This window comes from Panthera pardus, unplaced genomic scaffold (genome assembly GCF_024362965.1).
Source record: "Panthera pardus isolate Hobbes unplaced genomic scaffold, ASM2436296v1 HiC_scaffold_26, whole genome shotgun sequence".
NCBI classification, from domain to species: Eukaryota; Metazoa; Chordata; class Mammalia; order Carnivora; family Felidae; genus Panthera; species Panthera pardus.
Genome location: NW_026526832.1, coordinates 21,446,061 through 21,464,714, shown reverse-complemented (window position 1 = coordinate 21,464,714; position 18,654 = coordinate 21,446,061). Strand labels below are relative to the sequence as shown.

Here is an 18,654-nt window from a genome sequence, read left to right as displayed (position 1 = left end):
CAGAAGCACAAAAGACTTGAAAGAATAATTGTCTATCAGCGTTTTTTTCTTTACACTTGCGCTTAACAGATATTGCACGACATATGTCAAAAAATACACAGAAGCCTCTCCCAAACCCCAGTCTACCTGGCTGTGACTTCAACCAAAAGAGTCAACAGCAGGAAAGGGCTCACAGGCCACCACTACCGCCGTGGGGCCTCTCCCCCGCCACTGGGGTTTGTCAACAGGCATTTCTGGAGGAGCTGCAGGTTCCACGTCAAAGAAGCCTTTTCTCGATAAACAAGGAAACTTTAACCGTCTAAGTGCGCTCCCATTCACGGTCGGGAGGAGTGCCAATCGTTAGAACCTCTATATGAGATGATTTGGTAATATTTCTCAACATTAAAAATGTGCCAGGGCGCCTGGGTGGTTCAGTTGGTTAAGCATCTGACTCTTGATTTCGGCTCAGGTCACAATCTCACAGTTGGTGAGATCGAGCCCCACAACGGGGGGGGGGGGGGGGGGCCCGCCTGGGATTCTCTCTCTCCTTTTTCTGCCCCCGCCTCAAATAAATAAACTTAAAAAAATAAAAGCACTTAAAAAATAAAATAAAAATGTACGTGCCTGGTTTCTCAAAAAATTAGAACTCTACGTAGAACTACCATACGACCCAGCAACTCGACCTCAGGGTATATGCCCCCAAGAACTGAGAGCAGAGACTCAATCAGGTACCCCGCACAGCCGTGTTCACAGCAGCTGAAAGGTGGAAACAACCCAGTATCCCTCCACAAATGAACGGATAAACAAATGGGGTATACGCATGCAACGGAGTATCATTCAACCTTGAAAAGGAAGGAAATCCTGACAGGGGCTGCAACACGGATGAGCCCCGAAGACACCACGCAGAGTGCAACAAGCCGGTCCCAGAAGGACAAATAGTGTCTGATTCCACTTATGTGAGGTGCCTGGAAAAGGTAAATTCATAGACATAGAAAGCAGGATGGCGGTAGCCAGGACCGGGGGAAAGGAGGTGGGAGAGCTCATGTTTAATGGCCATGGCGTTTCGGTTTGAGATGATGAAAAAGTTCTAGAAGCAAATAGTGGTGACGGTTGCACAACACTGTGGGGGTACTTGGTGCCACTCAACTGTACAATTAGGAGCCCAATTAAAGAAATGTCACGTCTCTATAATGGAATACAATGCAGTCACTAACAAGGATGAGGCAGTGCCACGTCGACTTAGAACCCTCTCGAAGACAGCAGGTGAAAGATCAAGTACGGAAGAGGGGATATACTATTTGCGTGGGTGTGAAAAGTCTGTGTCCCAGATCCACATTTGGAAAGAACTGGAATCCTGAAAGGGCACACGAGACATGACGGTGGCTGTCTGAGGGACGGGGAAGAGGACAGCTGTGTGTGAGAAGCTTACCTTCCACGGTATAACCTTTTTCACACCTTCACGATTTTATACTACGTACATTTTTAGCTACTTAAAAATCAACATAAAGAAGTGTAAAATAACATCCAACCTTTGCTTCTTGCTATTTTTAAAAAATGTTTATTTTTGAGAGAGAAAGCCAGTGCAAGCAGGGGAGGGGCAGAGGCGGGGGGGGGGGGGGGGGGCGGGGGCGGGGGGCGGGGGAGACAGAGGATCTGTGCTGACAGCAGCAGGCCCAAAGCGGGGCTTGAACTTATGAACCACGAGATCATGACCTGAGCCGAAGTTGGACGCCCAACCGACTGAGCCCCCTAGGCACCCCTCTTTCTTGCTATTACAGAGGAGCTTACACCAGACGGACACTTAAGCCACGAACAACTACAGAAGCTGGATAAGACGGCTATCTGAAGCCTATGGGAAACAACCAAGGTGGCTAGGATGGGAGGGGACAAGGTCTCTGAGGGCAAACACACTTGAGCAAGCCCAACACACTCTGTCACTTTTGCCCTTGAGGTCAGGGTTCAGAGGATGGACAGAGAGCAATGGCTTCAGCTTTCAAGGGGGTGGAGAAGCAAGGATGGGTGAGCAAGCATTCCAAGGCAGAGCAGAGGGGTGAGGTCCAGGAGACAAGAGAGCCTTTCTCTACACAAATCCTGCAAGGCGTCTGCCCACCGCCAAGCGACATGGGGTGAGAGACCAAGAACCCAAGTGGAAAGTGAGAGCTGAGAGGCTAACACCGAAGGGTAGTTTGGCTGTCTTATTGTGGTGGGGAGTCCAGGATCCTTCAAGGGGAGGACCAGCCTCTGAGTTAAGACCCTTGAAGGACTATTTCCTAAGAGTAGGCACAACAGAAACCAGCTCTCGGACTAAAACCCAGCCCCAAATCTTTTAGACCCCACATTGGATCAAGGTGAGGTACAAGAAAAGTCAGTCCTCTCTGGAGAGACATATCCTTCAGAGCTGCTACTATTTTCCATACATGATATTCAGCATTTAATTTATCCAGCATTTTTTTAAAAAGGCCAGGATGCGGGTGGCTCAGTCAGTTAAGCATCCGACTCGTGGTTTCGGCTCAGATCATGATCTCACGGTTTCGCGAGTTCGAGCCCCACATGGGGCTCCACGCTGACAGTGTGGAGCCTGCTTGGGATTCTCTCTCTCTTCCTTTCTCTCTGCCCCTCCCCAACCCGTGCTCTTTCTCAAACTTCAAAAAAAATTTTTTTAATTAAAAAAAAAATGTTAAAGGCCATGATGCCATGAGATGGGACCAAAAATCAACAGGGAAAAGCAGACCCGTCAGTATTTCAGATATTGCCATTGTCCAAAAGTTTGAAATTTTTACTATGTTACAAAGAATAGATGACAAAATGGAGAACTTAACCAGAGAAGTGGAATGTGTCTTTTACTTAAGTCAAAAGGAAATTCTAGAGATGAAAAAAAATGCAATATTGAAATTAAGGATGCAACAGAGGAGCTCAAGCACTGAGCAGACAAAGGATTAGTAACCTGGAAGTCACATCAGTATAAATATTCAGTCTGAAGCGCAGGAAAAAAAAAAAGGAAGATTTAGAAAAAAACACAGAGATTTCTGGAACATGGTAATGTCTAACAAGGACATCTAGAGTCCCGGAAGGAAAGGAAAGAATGGGGCAAAGAGATACTGGCTGAACATCTCAAAACTGATGAAAGACATCAAGCCATCAATTCAAGAAGCTCCTCAAATACCACGCGGGGTAACTGCAAAGAAAACCGCCAGGCGCGTCACCATGAAACTGCTGGACACCAGAGACAGACTGTAAGAGCAACCGGAGGAAAAAAATACAAAAGCTACGTATTACTTTAAAAGGAGCAAGAGTGTGTCAGCCAGCCAGCCGGCATTTCAACAAAAATAGCAGAAGCCACAGGATAATGGAATGACACCTCCAAAGGGCTCTGAGTCCAGCGCTGTCGACCTAGAATTCTACCTCTGACAGCAAGTGACTTCCAAAACCGAAAGCAAACTGAACACGTTTCCAGGCAATTAGAAATGCAGAGACTTCCCTAACAGACCTTCGTGAAGAGTGACACTAAGGGCAATTCTTCAAGAGGATGGAAGAGCTGGACTGACAGGGCAGAGCCTGCTTGGGATTCTTTCTCTCTCTCTGCCCGTCCCCCCATCTCTCTCTCTCTCAAAATAAATAAATAAACTTTAGAAAAAGGGGGGGGGGGGCGCCTGGGTGGCTCAGCTGGTTTAGTATCTGACTTCAGGCTCAGGTCATGATCCCGCAGTTCAAGAGTTCGAGCCCCGCATCGGGCTCTGCGCTACAGCTCAGAGCCTGGAACTTGCTTCAGATTCTGTGTCTCCCTCTCTCTCTGCCTCCCCCGCTCATGCTCTGTCTCTCTCAAAAATAAATAAACATTAAAAAAAAATAAAAATAAATAAAAAAAGGATAAATAAAATACTTGCAATAGCCAGAAAGTCTGGGGGAAGGGGAATTAAATGTTGGGAGGCCTTTGCACTGTGCCCAAAAAGGTAAAAATACTAATTTGGGGTAGATGCAAATGCATCATGATGGACATGTATCAGCATTACTTCATTGTTGGAAGATATTTTGATGCATTTTTGTAAAAATCCATGTTGACTTTAAGTATATCAAAATTAATAAAAAATGAGAGGTCAAAACTCAAGTTCCGACGGATTTCAAAGGACTGAGATTACACAGAATATGTTCTCTGACTGCAGCAAAGTAAACTGAAATCAATAATAAAAAGAGGGCCTTAAAAATTCCCTGTATGCTTGCAAACTAATTGATGTACCCTCAAACAGCCTGGGGATCAAAGATATCTCAGTGGAAATTAGAAAGTATTTTGAACTAAATGACAACAGAAATAGGACATATCAAAATCTGTAGAAGGAAGCAAAAGCACATAACGTGGGACATCCGAGCACCAGGAGCGTGTTTTAGAAAAGAAAAATGCTAAAATTAGTTAAATTCCATCTCAAGAAGGTAAAAAAGGACATGATGTCAACCTCAAAGGAAGTAGAAGAGAATCAAAGTCAAAAACATAATGCATTACGGAAGTGCACAAAGAAAGCAACAAAAAGGTGATTCACTGAAAAGGTTCAAACATTAATAAACCTCAGCAAGACAGATTAAGGACAAATAAAAAAAAGAGAAGGCCCAAACTAGCAATATCAGTAATGAAAAGGGAATATCGCTATAAAACCCACGGAAAGACAAAATCCCACGTCAAAAATGTGACATATTCATATGAAGTTGGTTAAGTTCCTGAAAAAACAAAAACATGTTATAATTTATACAAAAAACCTCGTACCTTTGAGGGAGACTGAATCTCATAAAGAAAACTCCTGAGCCACAAGGCTTCACTAGTGAGCCATGTTTTTTTATTTGAGAGAGCACGCCAGAGCAAGAGAACGTGCACGAGAGCTGGGGAGGGGGCAGAGGGAGAAGGAGAGGGAGGGAGGGAGAGGGAGGGAGGGAGAGGGAGGGAGGGAGGAAGAGAAAAAGAGAGGGAGAGAGAGAGAGAGAGAGAGAGAGAGAGGCAGGGAGAGGGAGAGAGAGAGAGGGAGGGAGGGAGGGAGAGAGAGAGAGAGAGAGAGAGAGAGAGAGAGAGAGAGAGAGAGAGAGAATCCCAAGCAGGCTCTGTGCTGTTAGCATGGAGCCTGATGCGGGGCTTGATGTGGGGCTCGATCCCACGACCCTGGGATCATGACCTGAGCAGAAATCAAGAGCTGAATGCTCAACCGAGCCACCCCGGCGCCCCAAGAGTCCTTCTACTCCTGCAAAGAACCCATATCTTCTTCAAACTCTCCCAGGTTAGAAAGAGGAAACACTTATTTCCTAAACCCAGCACAACCATGATGTCCAAACCTGCCAAGGACACAGAAAGAAAGTAAAATTGCAAACAGATCTCATGCACACGGTCACAAGAGTCCTAAGGAAAACATGGGCGAACTGCAACACCCAGTTTCGGGGGGGGCGGTGTGTGTGCAGAATTCCACCCCTCCTGATGGTAACAGTGCTTTTCTCATTCCCAAAGGGATAGACGCAGATTATCTGATTTTCACCAAAGGTTTTATTCTCACGTACACTTTACACATAGGGAAATTGAGGCCCAAAGAGGCGAAGGAGCTGGCCCAAGGTCACACTGAGGCTAGAGCTGGGCAAGACAAATTCATTCCACTAGATAGATACTTACAGGCACCTGCTGTGTCCCAGTTAAGCCTGGGGGTGTGCATCTGTGCCTCTCCACCCTGTGCACCTCCCTTCGGCCTCCCTGGACTCCTCTCTCCTGGAGCCAGTGTCTGCTTTGCTACTGCTCACAACACAGCAGAGGAGCAGCGTGGCCCGGAGAGGCTGCCAGCGCCCCCTGGCTGCTACGTGGCGCTCGGGAGTCCCGGAGCAAGTAGGAATGGCCCTCTTTGTCAGGCTCCCAACCCTGACCCTGCCCAGAGGGGCCATTAGAAAATGCCCATGTACTCCACGGCCTGTGCACCGCAGCCTGACCGTCCCCATTTCCAAGCTCTACAGGTTACAAAGCACTTCTGCTTGTATTTCTGCCTTCAGGGAAACCTAAAGACAAGCATCAATACTCCTGCTCTGGAGTATCAACACCCCCACTTTGCAGATGAGGAAAGCAAGGCTTTAAGAGGTGGATAACTTGTCCATATTATCTATGCAGAGAATATCAGATCCAGGTGAGACACAGGACCTTCCTCTACTGCACCGGGACACCCCCCACCAAGCACTGTTTGATGTGACTGAGGATGTCCTGGATTATACCAACTATATGTCCTGAGACAGACAAGACTGACAGGTGTGCTGAAGGCTGCACAAATACTCTAGAAAAAGAACTCCTGACCTAGATAAGCGATGACACAAGCTTTTTTTTTTTTTTTTAATGTAGAGAATCCAGAGGGATGCCTCCACGGTATGAGAGAGGAGATGCAGAAAGAACCCAGCCAGCATGTAAAACAGAAACTGAAGAACGCCTTTCAAGACACTCTAAAGCCAGTAAAGGACGGGATTCTTTACATACATTCAAGCAGAAGCAGCTCGTGGGTAACCACAGGCTACAGGGGTGGGGACAAGGAGGCAAATTCAATGACCTGCTAAGCTTGGCCCCTTGTGGCAACAGAGGCTGGGGAGATTCCTCTTCTGAAACCTGCCTTCTGAAGGAGTGGAGTCTGAGGCCCAGCTCAGAAGCTTCTAGATCTCCTTGGTAAACAGAGAAAACACATCCCCAGGACAGAGGAAGTGAGGACTCATCAGCAAATGACTCAGTGTGTGCCTTCAAAGAGCATCATCTAGAAAAGGGGAGGCCCGCCAAGGAGGCCCCCAGGCAAAGGCTCCAGAGAGGCCCCCGAAACTCTGGCCCTGTCCACCTGAGTGGAAAACAGCCGTTTCAGTGAATCCAGAGCCAAGAGCACCACCTGAACACAAAATGACATGGTTCCCAGAACAGGGAATCCTCTATTTTCAAACTATTGAGTTTGTTTGTTAGCAGGAAATAAACCTATGGATAACAGGAAGTTGGCGGATGTAATTTCTGCAGACCTTCAAAAGGCATCGGAGATGAATCCAGACCAGAAACTATTTAAAAGACTGAATCACACGAGAACTGGGTGGTTCTGTGGTGGATCAGGCTGGAGTAAAGCCAGTAAACAAAGAGCGGGGGCAGCAGGCACTTCTCTCAATGGAAAAATGTAAACAGTGGGGTCCCCAGGGTTTGGACTGGTTTTACTTCTTCATTGAGGACTCAGAAGGAGAAGGAAGTAGGAGACGCACAGAGCGTGAAGGAAACTTAGCGCCCTGGGTGGATTCGAGCAGGTTGATGGGCCTCACCCAGAAGGCCCCCCTGCTATGGGCTGGGCCCACCCCACTGCAGAGAACACGGCTCAGAGTGCACAGCAGGGACACATGGCGAATCTGCCGTAGAACCGGAAAGGGTGGCAGAGGAGGACTGACCTGAAGTGATGCCCATGGGGGGAAAAGCACTTAGAATAAACCCAGAGAACTTTTTCACCTGAGAGAGGAACACAAGGAGTCGTTGGTGACTGCTTGGGCCAATGTAGTTCTTTAAAAAGTTTTAAATTATAGGGGGGAAAAAAACAGGAGAAGGGGAGGATTAGGTCAAGCACCGAGGAGGAGAGAGGACAGGGCTTCCAGCAAGGCAAGCTCTCCGAAGTCAGAAGGAGCCCTGTGACGGTCAGAGGCCCAGGAGGCAGCCAACACCTGGCCCTGGCAGGTGATCCCCGAGCCCCGGGGAGCCCTGGAGGTGGGGGGAGAGGAGGGGCTGCACTGTCCCAGGCCCACCCCCTCCCAATCGGCCCCTCTCTGGCCCCGGTCGCTGGCCCCGGGCTCCAGGCCTGCACGGCCGCATGGCCACCCCACGAAGACCTCACCTGCTGCTGGCTCTGCTCCTCGAGGTTCATTTTCACCTCCAGCGACTGGCGGGCCTCCAGGAAGGCCTTGCGGTGCTTGCGGTCCGCCATGTAGTAGGACATGACGCCCACCATGATGGCGCACAGGTAGAGGCAGACGTTGGCCAGGATCTGTGCCCCGAGGAGAGAAAAGGACAATGGTAAGGCACATGCTCAAGAGAGAGGATGGAGAAGGGGGGGTGGGTGGTAACGAAAATCAAACCCCTAGTTGCCCAGTGTCCAGGGAGGGCCCCGGCGAGCCTCTGACCCTGATGGGACGTTTAGGGCCCTGGAACAGACCCTGCCCCGCTTACCATAGGTGGGTGAGGCCCCGGCCTGGAAGGCTGGGTAGGGGGCTGTTTGCCTCTCCTGCTCACAGCGCAGCTAAATTGGCCGATCCCGTGCACCTGTGTGGCCTGACGGTCCCTCTGCTCCCCAATTCATTCATTCTCTCATTTGTTCAACCACCGTTTACTGAGGACTTACTTATTAGGCGCCCTTAGGTGCTGTGCTGATTAGCTGGGAGGAGAGTGTACAAAACCCCGATCTACTAGCTGGGGGTGTATAATCCTAAAAGCTGCAGGTTGCACTGAAGGTCACAGATGTGAAGCCGTGTTGGGCCAACTCCAAGCCCTCACGCTACCTTCCACGTGACGCTGCAGGTATACAGGTGTCTGGCATTCACGTGCATCCTCCCAGCCAACCCCACCTGCCAGCAGATGAGGGGTGGCCGGTACCAGTACCGAGGTCCCATGAGGAAGTTACGGGAAGGGGACAGGGCAGCTGTGCGATGGATGTCTGTCCTGCAAGCTCAGTACATCGGTACAAAGGCCTTCTTGGGCACTGAGTCTGTTCCTCCATCCTTGGCACCCTCCAGGCTCCCCTAGGTGTCTGTGGTCCCCAGCCCGTTTCCACAGGCTGCTGGGATTGCAGACTCAACCGCCTCCTGCTGCAGGTAACCTTGGATATGGACCTGAACGTTCAAACCACATCTCATTTCCTGGTGCTCATTTCCTGGGCCCCAGTCTTTGACCCTGACTGGGCCCCATCTGGGGCTGCACCAGGTTCTAGCTCCTCCTCCTTCTCCAAAGCCACCTGCCAGGAGCCAGCTCCAACAAGGTCTGGCCCTGCCCATTCCCTGAGGCTCACACCCTCCCCACCTTGGTTCCCTGAGGTCGAGCCTGAGGAAGGCAGACCCCTCCTCTGAAGGGCGTGGTTTCTCAGGCAGAAGTCTAGCTGAGATGTGGGTAGGGAGGCAGAAGTTCTTCATTTCTGGCCCCAGGGGGAGAAAGTGTTCTTTTAGTGAAGGATAATGGATCCTGGGTAGGTGAAAAATGCAGGGAAGTCACTTTTAGATTTTTAAACAAGATGGCTTAATAAACGATGAGAGGTTAATTCTGACATTAATTTTCTGGATACTCTTGGTTATGCCATATTCCCCTCTGTTTTTGTGTTTTATCAGGGGCTGATCAACCCTGAGGACCCACCACGCCCGGCAGAAAGTTCCTGCAGGCCTGGGCACTCATCACAGGCCCACTGAATAATGAGTTAGTACACGCAATGTGTCTTGAGACTGGTCATCAAGTCACCAGACGCAGCTCTGAGTTTAAGCAGCTCCTTAAACTGCTGGTTCCAGCAACTAACAACTCATTGTGTTCTTGGGGCTGGGCAGCCCCATCATTATACCATTCATGGGGCAAGTGGGCAATTTCAGAAATCCTAAGGGATATCTCCTGAACTTTTGCTTGGACATGATAGGCCATTCCCACCTGAGCACTATCAATATGGCCTCAGGACACTTATTAAATACCTGATAACCCAAAGAGGCTGCCAATTTACATTAAGTGAGTCAAAGCAAATCACAAAGATCACGCTGCGTCTGCAAGCCGGTCTGGCCTGAGGTCCAAGAATGTCTACCAGCCCAAAGGTCACCTTCCTCTGGGGGCTGTATAGCCTTAGAATCTGCCCAGTCCCAAATTCATGGCACAGGAAGCTAGTCAACAAGGTCAGGCTGTACCTCAGGCATCTCACCGAGTGGGAGCACTTTGCCAAAACCCACACAGGGTCCGGATACAGCAGTCACCAGGGCCGAGGGTCTCTAGGTCCTAGAGGTCAAGGGAGTAGCTGCACGCAGACAAGCCACAAGTCTGGGCCCCATACCTACCGGTGTCAACAACTCTGAACCAGAGGCTCCAGACCCATCTCTGGCCCTGGCCACCACCTGGGCTGTCACACTGAGCCATGGACAGAGCTCCACGCCTAGGGGTCTCTTGCCCCCCAACAGGCCCTGCTGTCCACCTCGCGGGGTGGATAGAGCAGACTCCATAAAGTGTAAGCACTGAGCCGGTGTCAGTAATAACTGTTTTACTCCCCATCAGGGTCCCTCCTTAAGTAAACCACCTGCTCTGTAGACAGAGAGCAACTATAACAGGAAAGCTTTAAACCAATTCCCACCAAAGGTTATTATCCAAAGAGTATAACAGGGGTGCCTGGGTGGCTCAGTCGGTTAAGCGTCTGACTCTCGATTTTGGCTTAGGTCACGATCTCTTGGTTCAGGAGTTTGAGGCCTGCGTTGGACTCTGTGCTGACAGTGTGGAGCCTGCTTTGGATTCTCTCTGTCCCTCCCCTGCTCCCTCTCTCTCTCTCAAAACAAACAAACAAACAAACAAACAAAGAGTATAACAGGATTCAGGTTTGGTTCACAATGGAAACCATCTATACGGGACAGCACTCCCTTCAGCCTATTTTAAAATAAGATCCACGTTTGCATTCCACTTGGCAGGTGCAGAAAACAAACTTAGGAGGAGCCCTGGACTGTTGCCCTGCCCCTTGCTGGATGGGGAACCTGCTAGGTCAAGAAACTTCCCTGAGCCCCCACTTCACCACCTATGAGCTGAGGGGCGGCCTACCTCATCTCGGAAGTCCCTGCAGTCCTGACCCCGGCTGGCCCTCATCAGACCTCACTTCTGAGGGCAAAGGTGGGCCTGGAAATGACCTGCTCGGAAAGGCTGGAGGGAAGGCAAGGCGGGTCGGTTCCCAGGGTGGCCAGAGGGTCATACTGCTTCCTGTCCCCTGCCCACCCCTTCTCGACCTGCACTCTCAGCTCATCTGTGAGGGGATGTGGAGGCAAATGGCCATGTCCAGGTCACACGCCGGAGAGTCCTGTGGGTCCCGCAGGTCCCCCCCGTGCCAGGGAATTCTCTCCCTGCATCGCAGTGAGCTTATTCCTTCCTAGAGGATTCTCCCAGGAGCCCCAGGCTGTGCTTCTCAGAGCTCCCCCAATTCTCTAAACTTACCTCAACGAAAGGGTCCTCAGGGTTGCTGTGGATCCCGTGCTCCCCTGAGCCACCTGAGGTAGTGCAACCACGTCACAACTTGCCCCTCACCCCGACCCCTTCAGAGGGGTCCAGTATGGTCTTCCCCCTACTTGCCCTTCCCCTTCTGGGGAGCAGATGAGCAGGCCAGAAGCCATCACAAACCTGACCTCCCAGCCTCATGGTCTCCCCGGGACGCAGCCCTCTAACATCCCAGCTGCTGCACCCCAACCCTCTCCCACGCCACCTCAGCCCAAGAACAGAGGAATGAGGCTCGGTCACTTTGCTGGGCGGGGTACAGGCCAGGACAGTAGTGGGGATGGTCCCGGAAATATCCAGGAGATGAGGCTGAGCAAAGATGCAGACAGAGGTCGGGTGGATGGGGATCATATCCGATCAGAGAGGTGACGCACGGCTTCAGGAAGACGCGGGCTCTACAGAGACGGGGTCTCAGAAACAAAGACTGCCTCGGATACCACACTCAGCGACCAAGCGTGGCAGGAAGGCTTCTCCTCTCAGCATCATCAATGATTGCCTGAAGGAGCTCAGCGCCAGGGGTTTGCAGACATGACACCTGACCCTGTGAACAGACAGGGAGGTTCCCAGCTCAGGCAGTTCCGAAGGCCAAGCAGGAGCCCTGATGCGGCCTCCTGGCTCTTCGGGGTGGCCCAGGAGGGGGTGGGGGCAGCTTGTCACACTGGACTCAACACACGTTTCCGTCTCGGGGGGGATTCCCCCGCACAAGCCTGAGAAGCTCTGCTCTGGGGTGCCACGGAGGTCACCTCTTCTTACCCCAGGGAACCCCTTTCCCCAGTGAAAGAGACTGGGCAGCAATCTCATTGCAAAAGAACTGTTATTTTTTCTTAAACACAAGATTTTTAAACTAACGAGGAGAATGAACGAATCTCCCAAGTGGGTAAACATTCAGACTCAACAGCTTCATCTAACCCAGGACAGCCGGATGAAATGTTTGTAATACCCCAGCTCAGAAATGCAGCCGTGAGAAAATTCCTTTACGAAGTCCTTCCTCTTGGAATTTGATGAATCACAATATCCTGCACATTTCTGCCAGTCCACAGGGACATGGGGCTGCTCTAAGCAGGGCTTTAAAAGAGAAGTCATCCCCTTGGAGGCAGGCTGGTGCCTCAACTGCCCAGGACGACCCCTCCCCATAGGCTCATTCCAGCCTGGAGATTCCAGAATACTCCAGAACTGGGGAGAAGAAACCCAGGGAGAGAAGGCTGCTCTGGGAGCCAACATCCTTGTGAGCTGCCCTTGGAGACCTCATGATGCTCTGCTGTCAGGGGAAGACCATACTGGAGCCTCTGTTCATTAAAACTAACTTAGATGTTTTGGGAAAAAAAAAAAAAATTCCACGGAGCCGTAAAGCAGGAAGGAACAGGGCAGAAGTTATCTCTGCAGGCAACCAACCTCCCCAGCCCAAGGAAGACAGGCCGGAGCCTGGGGTGGCCGTCACTCAGTGCCTGTGGGCCCCACTCTGGAGCCGTGCTCTCTGCAGACTGGAGGGGACGTTCCTCATCAGTCAGGTCCCTGCTGACATGTCCCCTCCTCGCAGGGGCCTGCCCTGACCTCCCCCCCACCCCACACACTCTCTCTGTTTTCCTGTTTAAGACCCTGCAGAGAAGTATCTTCACTTTTTATTCGTCCTTTTATTTGTCCGTTTACTCTGTTTACTTCACTAGAAAGCAAGCTCCAAGGGGACGGGGCTTTGGTTCTGTTTCTCTGTGGATTCCCCAGTGCCTAGGACCGGGTCTGGCACACGGGAAGCCGCCAATGCCTACTGGATGAACGAGTGGCAGAAAGAGGCTGGGCCGTGCAGTCACACAGACCTTGCCTACCACCAGCAGGCTGTGTGGCCTGGAGCAAGTCAATTTCCCTCTCTGAGATGTGACTTCTTCATCCTCGCAGGAACCCCAAAGGCTGGGCCAGTAAGATCAAAAGAGAGGTTATATGCGACACCACCCGGGACAGGGCTTGGCACAAAATATGTTCTTAGTGACTTTCTATTCCTCCGGAGGGGAGAAGGGAAATTCGTGCCTAACAGTAAGACTAATGGAGTCTCATCACACCTCCATATTCACAATCCTACTGGCCACAACAAGCAAAGTTCTTATTCTCATTTTACAGAAGAGACTTGAAGCCCACAGAAACGAGGCTGTGAGTCTGTGGTCTCCTGGCAGTGCTGACACTGGAGCTCAGATCTCCTTACTCTTTTTTCCCCGCTACAAGCAGAGTTTGAGTTTTAAGACATTAATTAAACATCTGCTCCGACCCAGGGGACTGCGTATCAGAAGCCAGCCTGGCCTCGGGGTGGGTCCACCGCGGCTCTCGTGCCCAGCTGGCAAGACGCCAGCCAAGCATGATGCCAGGGCTTTCCCTACGTTACTCAGCTGAGTTGTGACGAGGGTCAGTGGAGGCTGAAGTCCCAGGCACTGGGGGCCCGTGGGGAGCACAGAACCCAGCAAGGACCTGCGGCATCTACACAGGTGGGAGGTCTGCAGACAGCGGAGGGGGTAGATGCTCTCGCGCTGGCCCACAGCAAACTCCAGCATCGCTGTGCCAGGAGACGTCTGGGGTCTCCAAGAAATATAACCCTACCCAGCACAATTCAAGGTTTGAGCCTTGGGGTACCGCTGAGGGGTCCTTCCAAGCTTGTCCGGTTTCTACCATGTGCCTCAAAACAAAAGGACCTCTAGAAGCTTCCAATTTGTTTTATAGCTTGGGTGAATCTCTGCTAACAGATACGCAATGTCCACCTTCTTCCAAAACAAAGACGACTTCCAGAATAGGCATCTAGCCAATGTGACATGTTACACGAGGCCCCTCATGATCTGCCAGGTTGCCAGGACAGCTTCTCAGGTTGTGCACTGCACAATCCTCAGGGCACCACCCTGCAGACTCTGATGTGATGGCTCCCCTACAGGTATGGAACATGGCAGTCCTGACAAGTGGGGTCTGGCGTCACTCGTTTCTTCTGCCTGGCCGCCGCCCACCAAGCTCCCCTCACCCCAGCCACACCAGACCTATCGCCAGCCCTCTAATAAGATGTGCTATTTCAGGGCTCTACGGTTCTAACCCGAACATCCTGCCTCTCCTCCTTTTCCTGCGGAGGGCCACACGTGGTGATGATCCTCAGACTGAACCCGGGTCGAAAACCCAATACATAAACGGCTTTAGTCTTTCCCAGAAAATGTTAGTTATTGTTACTACTTCAAGACCCAGCTCCAACACCACCCGCCAATCCCCAAACAGAATCATTCATTCATTCATTCAAAGACTTAGTGAATGTCCATCCTGTGGCAGGTAGGTATTTGGCAGGTAGCAATGAATATGGCAGAAAAAGTTCCTGCTGTCAGGAGCTGATGTTTTGCTAACAGTAGATAAAAAGGCATGATTCGATAATAAAAGTATCAGAGCCCAGCAGAGAATAAAAACGATAAAGTAACAGGTAGCTGCTTTAGACTAGAAGGTGAAGGAGATTGTTGGCCCCAATTCGTCACTCCCCCGTACAAGTATCACAGAGCCACACACTTGTCATAGCCTCACGGAGAAGGTTCCCTCCCGCTGACTCTGACCACGGGATCTGCTCTGGTCAAATGGATGTCAGCACATAGGACACGAGCACATGTTTGTAATTCGCCTGCACTTCCTTCTGGGCTTCCACCGTTGCCATGAGAACAATATGCGCCAAGAACCTCACTGGTACAGCGCATGAGGGACCTGTGGAGCCAAGCAAAACTCAAGCTCCAGCCTGGAGCAAAACCCAGCTGAACCCAGCCCAGGTCAGGCCCCAGCCTAGCCATGGATGTACGAGTGAGAAACGTGTGCTTGCGAGCCACTGACTTTCGGGTTGTTACACTGCATTAAGTGACAAGAGCCGGTTAATGCAGGTTGGTAAGGACAGGTGTTCCCGAAGTGGTGGCATCTGTCTTTAATTTACACCCAAGTTAGTTGGCATATAGTGCAATAATGATTTCAGGAGTAGATTCCAGTGATTCATCCCCTACGTATAACACCCAGTTCTCATCCCAACAAGTGTCTTCCTTAATGCCCCTTCCCCATTTAGCGCATCTTCCCACCCACAGCCCCTCTGGCAACCCTCAGTTTGTTCTCTGTGTTTAAGAATCTCTTCTGTTTTGTCCCCCTCCCTGTTTTTATATTTGTTTTGCTTCCCTTCCCTTATGTTCATCTGTTTTTTATCTTAAATTCCACATATGAGGGAAGTCATGATATTTGTCTTTCTCTAATTTTGCTTAGCATAATACCCTCTAGTTCCATCCACATTGTTGCAAATGGCAAGATTTCATTCTTTTTGATTGCCGAGTAATACTGCATTATATATATATATATATATATATATATATATATAATGCATATATATATATATATGCATTATATATATATATATATAATGCATATATATATATAATGCATATATATATATATATATATATATACATACACACCACATCTTCTTTATCCATTCATATGTCAGTGGGCATTTGGACTCTTTCCACACTTTGCCTATTGTTGATATCGCTGCTATAAACATTGGGGTGCACATGCCCCTTTGAAACAGCATACCTGCATCCCTTGGATAAATACCTAGTGGTGCAATTGCTGGGTCGTAGGATAGTTCTATTTTTAACTTTTTGAGGAACCTCCATACTGTTTTCCAGAGTATTGCACAAGTTTGCATTCCCACCAGCAGTGCAAAAGAGACCCTCTTTCTCTACATCCTTGCCAACATCTGTTGTTTCCTGAGTTGTTAATTTCAGCCATTCTGACAGGTGTGAGGTGGTATCTCATTGTGGTTTTGATTTGTATTTCCCTAATGATGAGTGACGTTGAGCATTTTTTCATGTTGGTTAGCCATCTAGATGTCTTCTTTGGAAAAGTGTCTATTCATGTCTTTTACCCATTTTTTCACTGGATTATTTGTTTTTTGGGTGTTGAGTTTGATAAGTTCTTTATGGATTTTGGATATTAACACTTTATCTGATATGTCATTTGCAAATACCTCCTCCCATTCTATTCGTTGCCTTTTAGTTTTGCTGATTTTTTTCCTTTGCTGTGCAGAAGCTTTTTATTTTGATGAGGTTCCAATAGTTCATTTTTGCTTTTGTTTCCCTTGCCTCTGGAGATGTGTTGAGTAAGAAGCTGCTGTGGTCAAGATCAAAGCGGTTTTTGCCTGCTTTCTCCTCTAGGATTTTGATGTCTTCCTGTGTCACATTTAGATCTTTCACGCATTTTGAGCTTATTTTTGTGTATGGTATAATAAAGTGATGCAGGTTCATTTTTCTGCATATCACTGTCCAGTTTTCTGAACACCATTTGCTGAAGAGACTGTATTCCATTGGATGTTCTTTCCTGCTTTGTCAAAGATTAGTTGGCCATACGTCTGTGGGTCCATTTCTGGGTTCTCTGTTCTGTTCCATTGATCTGAGTGTCTGTTTTTGTGCCAGTACCATACTGTCTTGACGATTACAGCTTTGTAACACATCTTAAGGTCCAGGATTGTGATGCCTCCAGCCTTGGTTTTCTTTTTCAGGATTGCTTTGGCTATTCGGGGTCTTTTCTGGTCCCATACAAATTTTAGGATTGTTTGGTCTAGTTCTGTGAAGAATGCTGGTGTTATTTTGATAGGGATTTCATTGAATATCTAGATTGCTTTGGGTAGTATCAACATTTTAACAATATTTTTCTTCTAATCCACGAGCATGGAATATTTTTCCACTTTTTTGTGTCTTCTTCAATTTCTTTCATAAGCTTACTATAGTTTTCAGTGTATAGATTTTTCACTTCTTTGGTTAGGTTTATTCCTAGGTATTTTATGGGTTTTGGTGCAATTGTAAATAGGATTGATTCCTTGATTTCTCTGTTGCTTCACTATTGGTGCATAGAAATGGAACTGATTTGTGCGCATAGACTTTATACCCTGTGACTTTGCTGAATTCATGGATCAGTTCTAGTAGTTTTTTGGTGGAATCTTTTGGGTTTTCCATATAGAGTATCATGTCGTCTGTGAAGAGTGAAAGTTTGACTTCCTTCTTGCCAATTTGGATGCCTTTTATTCCTTTGTGTTGTCTGATTGCTGAGGCTAGGACTTCCAACGCTATGTTAAATAACAATGGCAAGCATAGACATCCCTGTCATGTTCCTAACCTTAGGGGGAAAGCTCTCAGTTTTTCCCCATTGAGGATGATATTAGCAGTGGCTCTTTCCTATATGATTTTATGATTGAGGTATGATCGTTTTATCCCTTTCTTGAGGGTTTTTATCAAGAAAGGATGCTGTATTTTGTCAAAAGCTTTCTCTGCATCTATTGAGAGGATCATGTGGTTCTTGTCCTTTCTTTTATTGATGTATCACACTGATTGTTTTGCAGATATTGAACCAGCCCTGCATCCTAGGTATAAATCCCACTTGGTCATGGTGAATAATTCTTTTAATGTATTGTTGGATCTGGTTGGCTAGTATCTTGTTGAGGATTTTTGCATCCATGCTCATCAGGGAAATTGGTCTGTACTTCTCCTTTTTAGTGGGGTCTTTGGTTTTGGAATCAAGGTAATGCTGGCTTCATAGAATGAGTTTGGAAGGTTTTCTTCCATTTCCATTTTTTGGAACAGCTTCAAAAGAATAGGCGTTAACACTTCTTTAAATATTTGGTAGAATTCCCCTGGAAAGCCATCCAGCCCTGGACTCTTGTTTTTTGGGAGATTTCTGATTACTAATTCGATTTCTTTATTGGTTATGGGTCTGTTCAAATTTTCTATTTCCTCTCATTTCAGTTTTGGTAGTTTATATATTTCTAGGAATTTGTCCATTTCTTCCAGATTGCCCAATTTATTGGTGTATAATTGCTCATCATATTCTATTATTGTTTGTATTTCTGCAGTGTTGGTTGTGATCTTTCATTCTTGATTTTATTTATTTGGGTCCTTTTTTTCTTTTTGATCAAACGGGCTAGGGGTTTACCAATTTTGTTAGTTCTTTCAAAGAACCAGCTCCTGGTTTCATTGATCTGTTCTACTGCTTTATTTATTTCAATAGCATTGATTTCTGCTTTAATCTTTATTATTTCCCATCTTCTGCTGGTTTGGGGTTTTATTTGCTGTTATTTTCCCAGCTCTTTAGGTGTAGGGTGTATCTGAGACCTTTCTTCCTTCTTTAGGAAGATATACTTCCTTCTCATGACCACCTTTGTTGCATCCCAGAGGTTTTGGCATTATCATCTTCATTGGCTTCCATGCACTTTTTAATTTCCTATTTAACTTCTTGGTTAGTCCATTAATTCTTTAGTAGGATGTTCTTTAGTCTTCAAGTATCTATCTTTCCCAATTTTTTCTTGTGGTTAATTTCGAGTTTCAGAGCGTTGTGGTTTGAAAATATGCACAGTATGATGTCGATCTTTTCATACTTGTTGAGGGCTAATTTGTGTCCCAGTATGTGATCTACTCTGGAGAATGTTCCATGTG

The 18,654-nt window shown here is 48.2% G+C and overlaps 1 protein-coding gene across 4 annotated transcripts in view; it reads right to left on the bottom strand.

Annotated features, from left to right (window-relative positions):
* ADCY3 (adenylate cyclase 3) overlaps positions 1 to 18,654 on the bottom strand; it is a 90,162-nt gene that overhangs the window by 36,552 nt on the left and 34,956 nt on the right. For all 4 annotated transcript variants that reach the window (XM_053891087.1, XM_053891085.1, XM_053891089.1 and 1 more), the window contains exon 3: positions 7,824 to 7,973. In XM_053891087.1, coding sequence (XP_053747062.1) covers positions 7,824 to 7,973 — 150 coding nt within the window. The remainder of the gene's footprint in view (positions 1 to 7,823; positions 7,974 to 18,654) is intronic.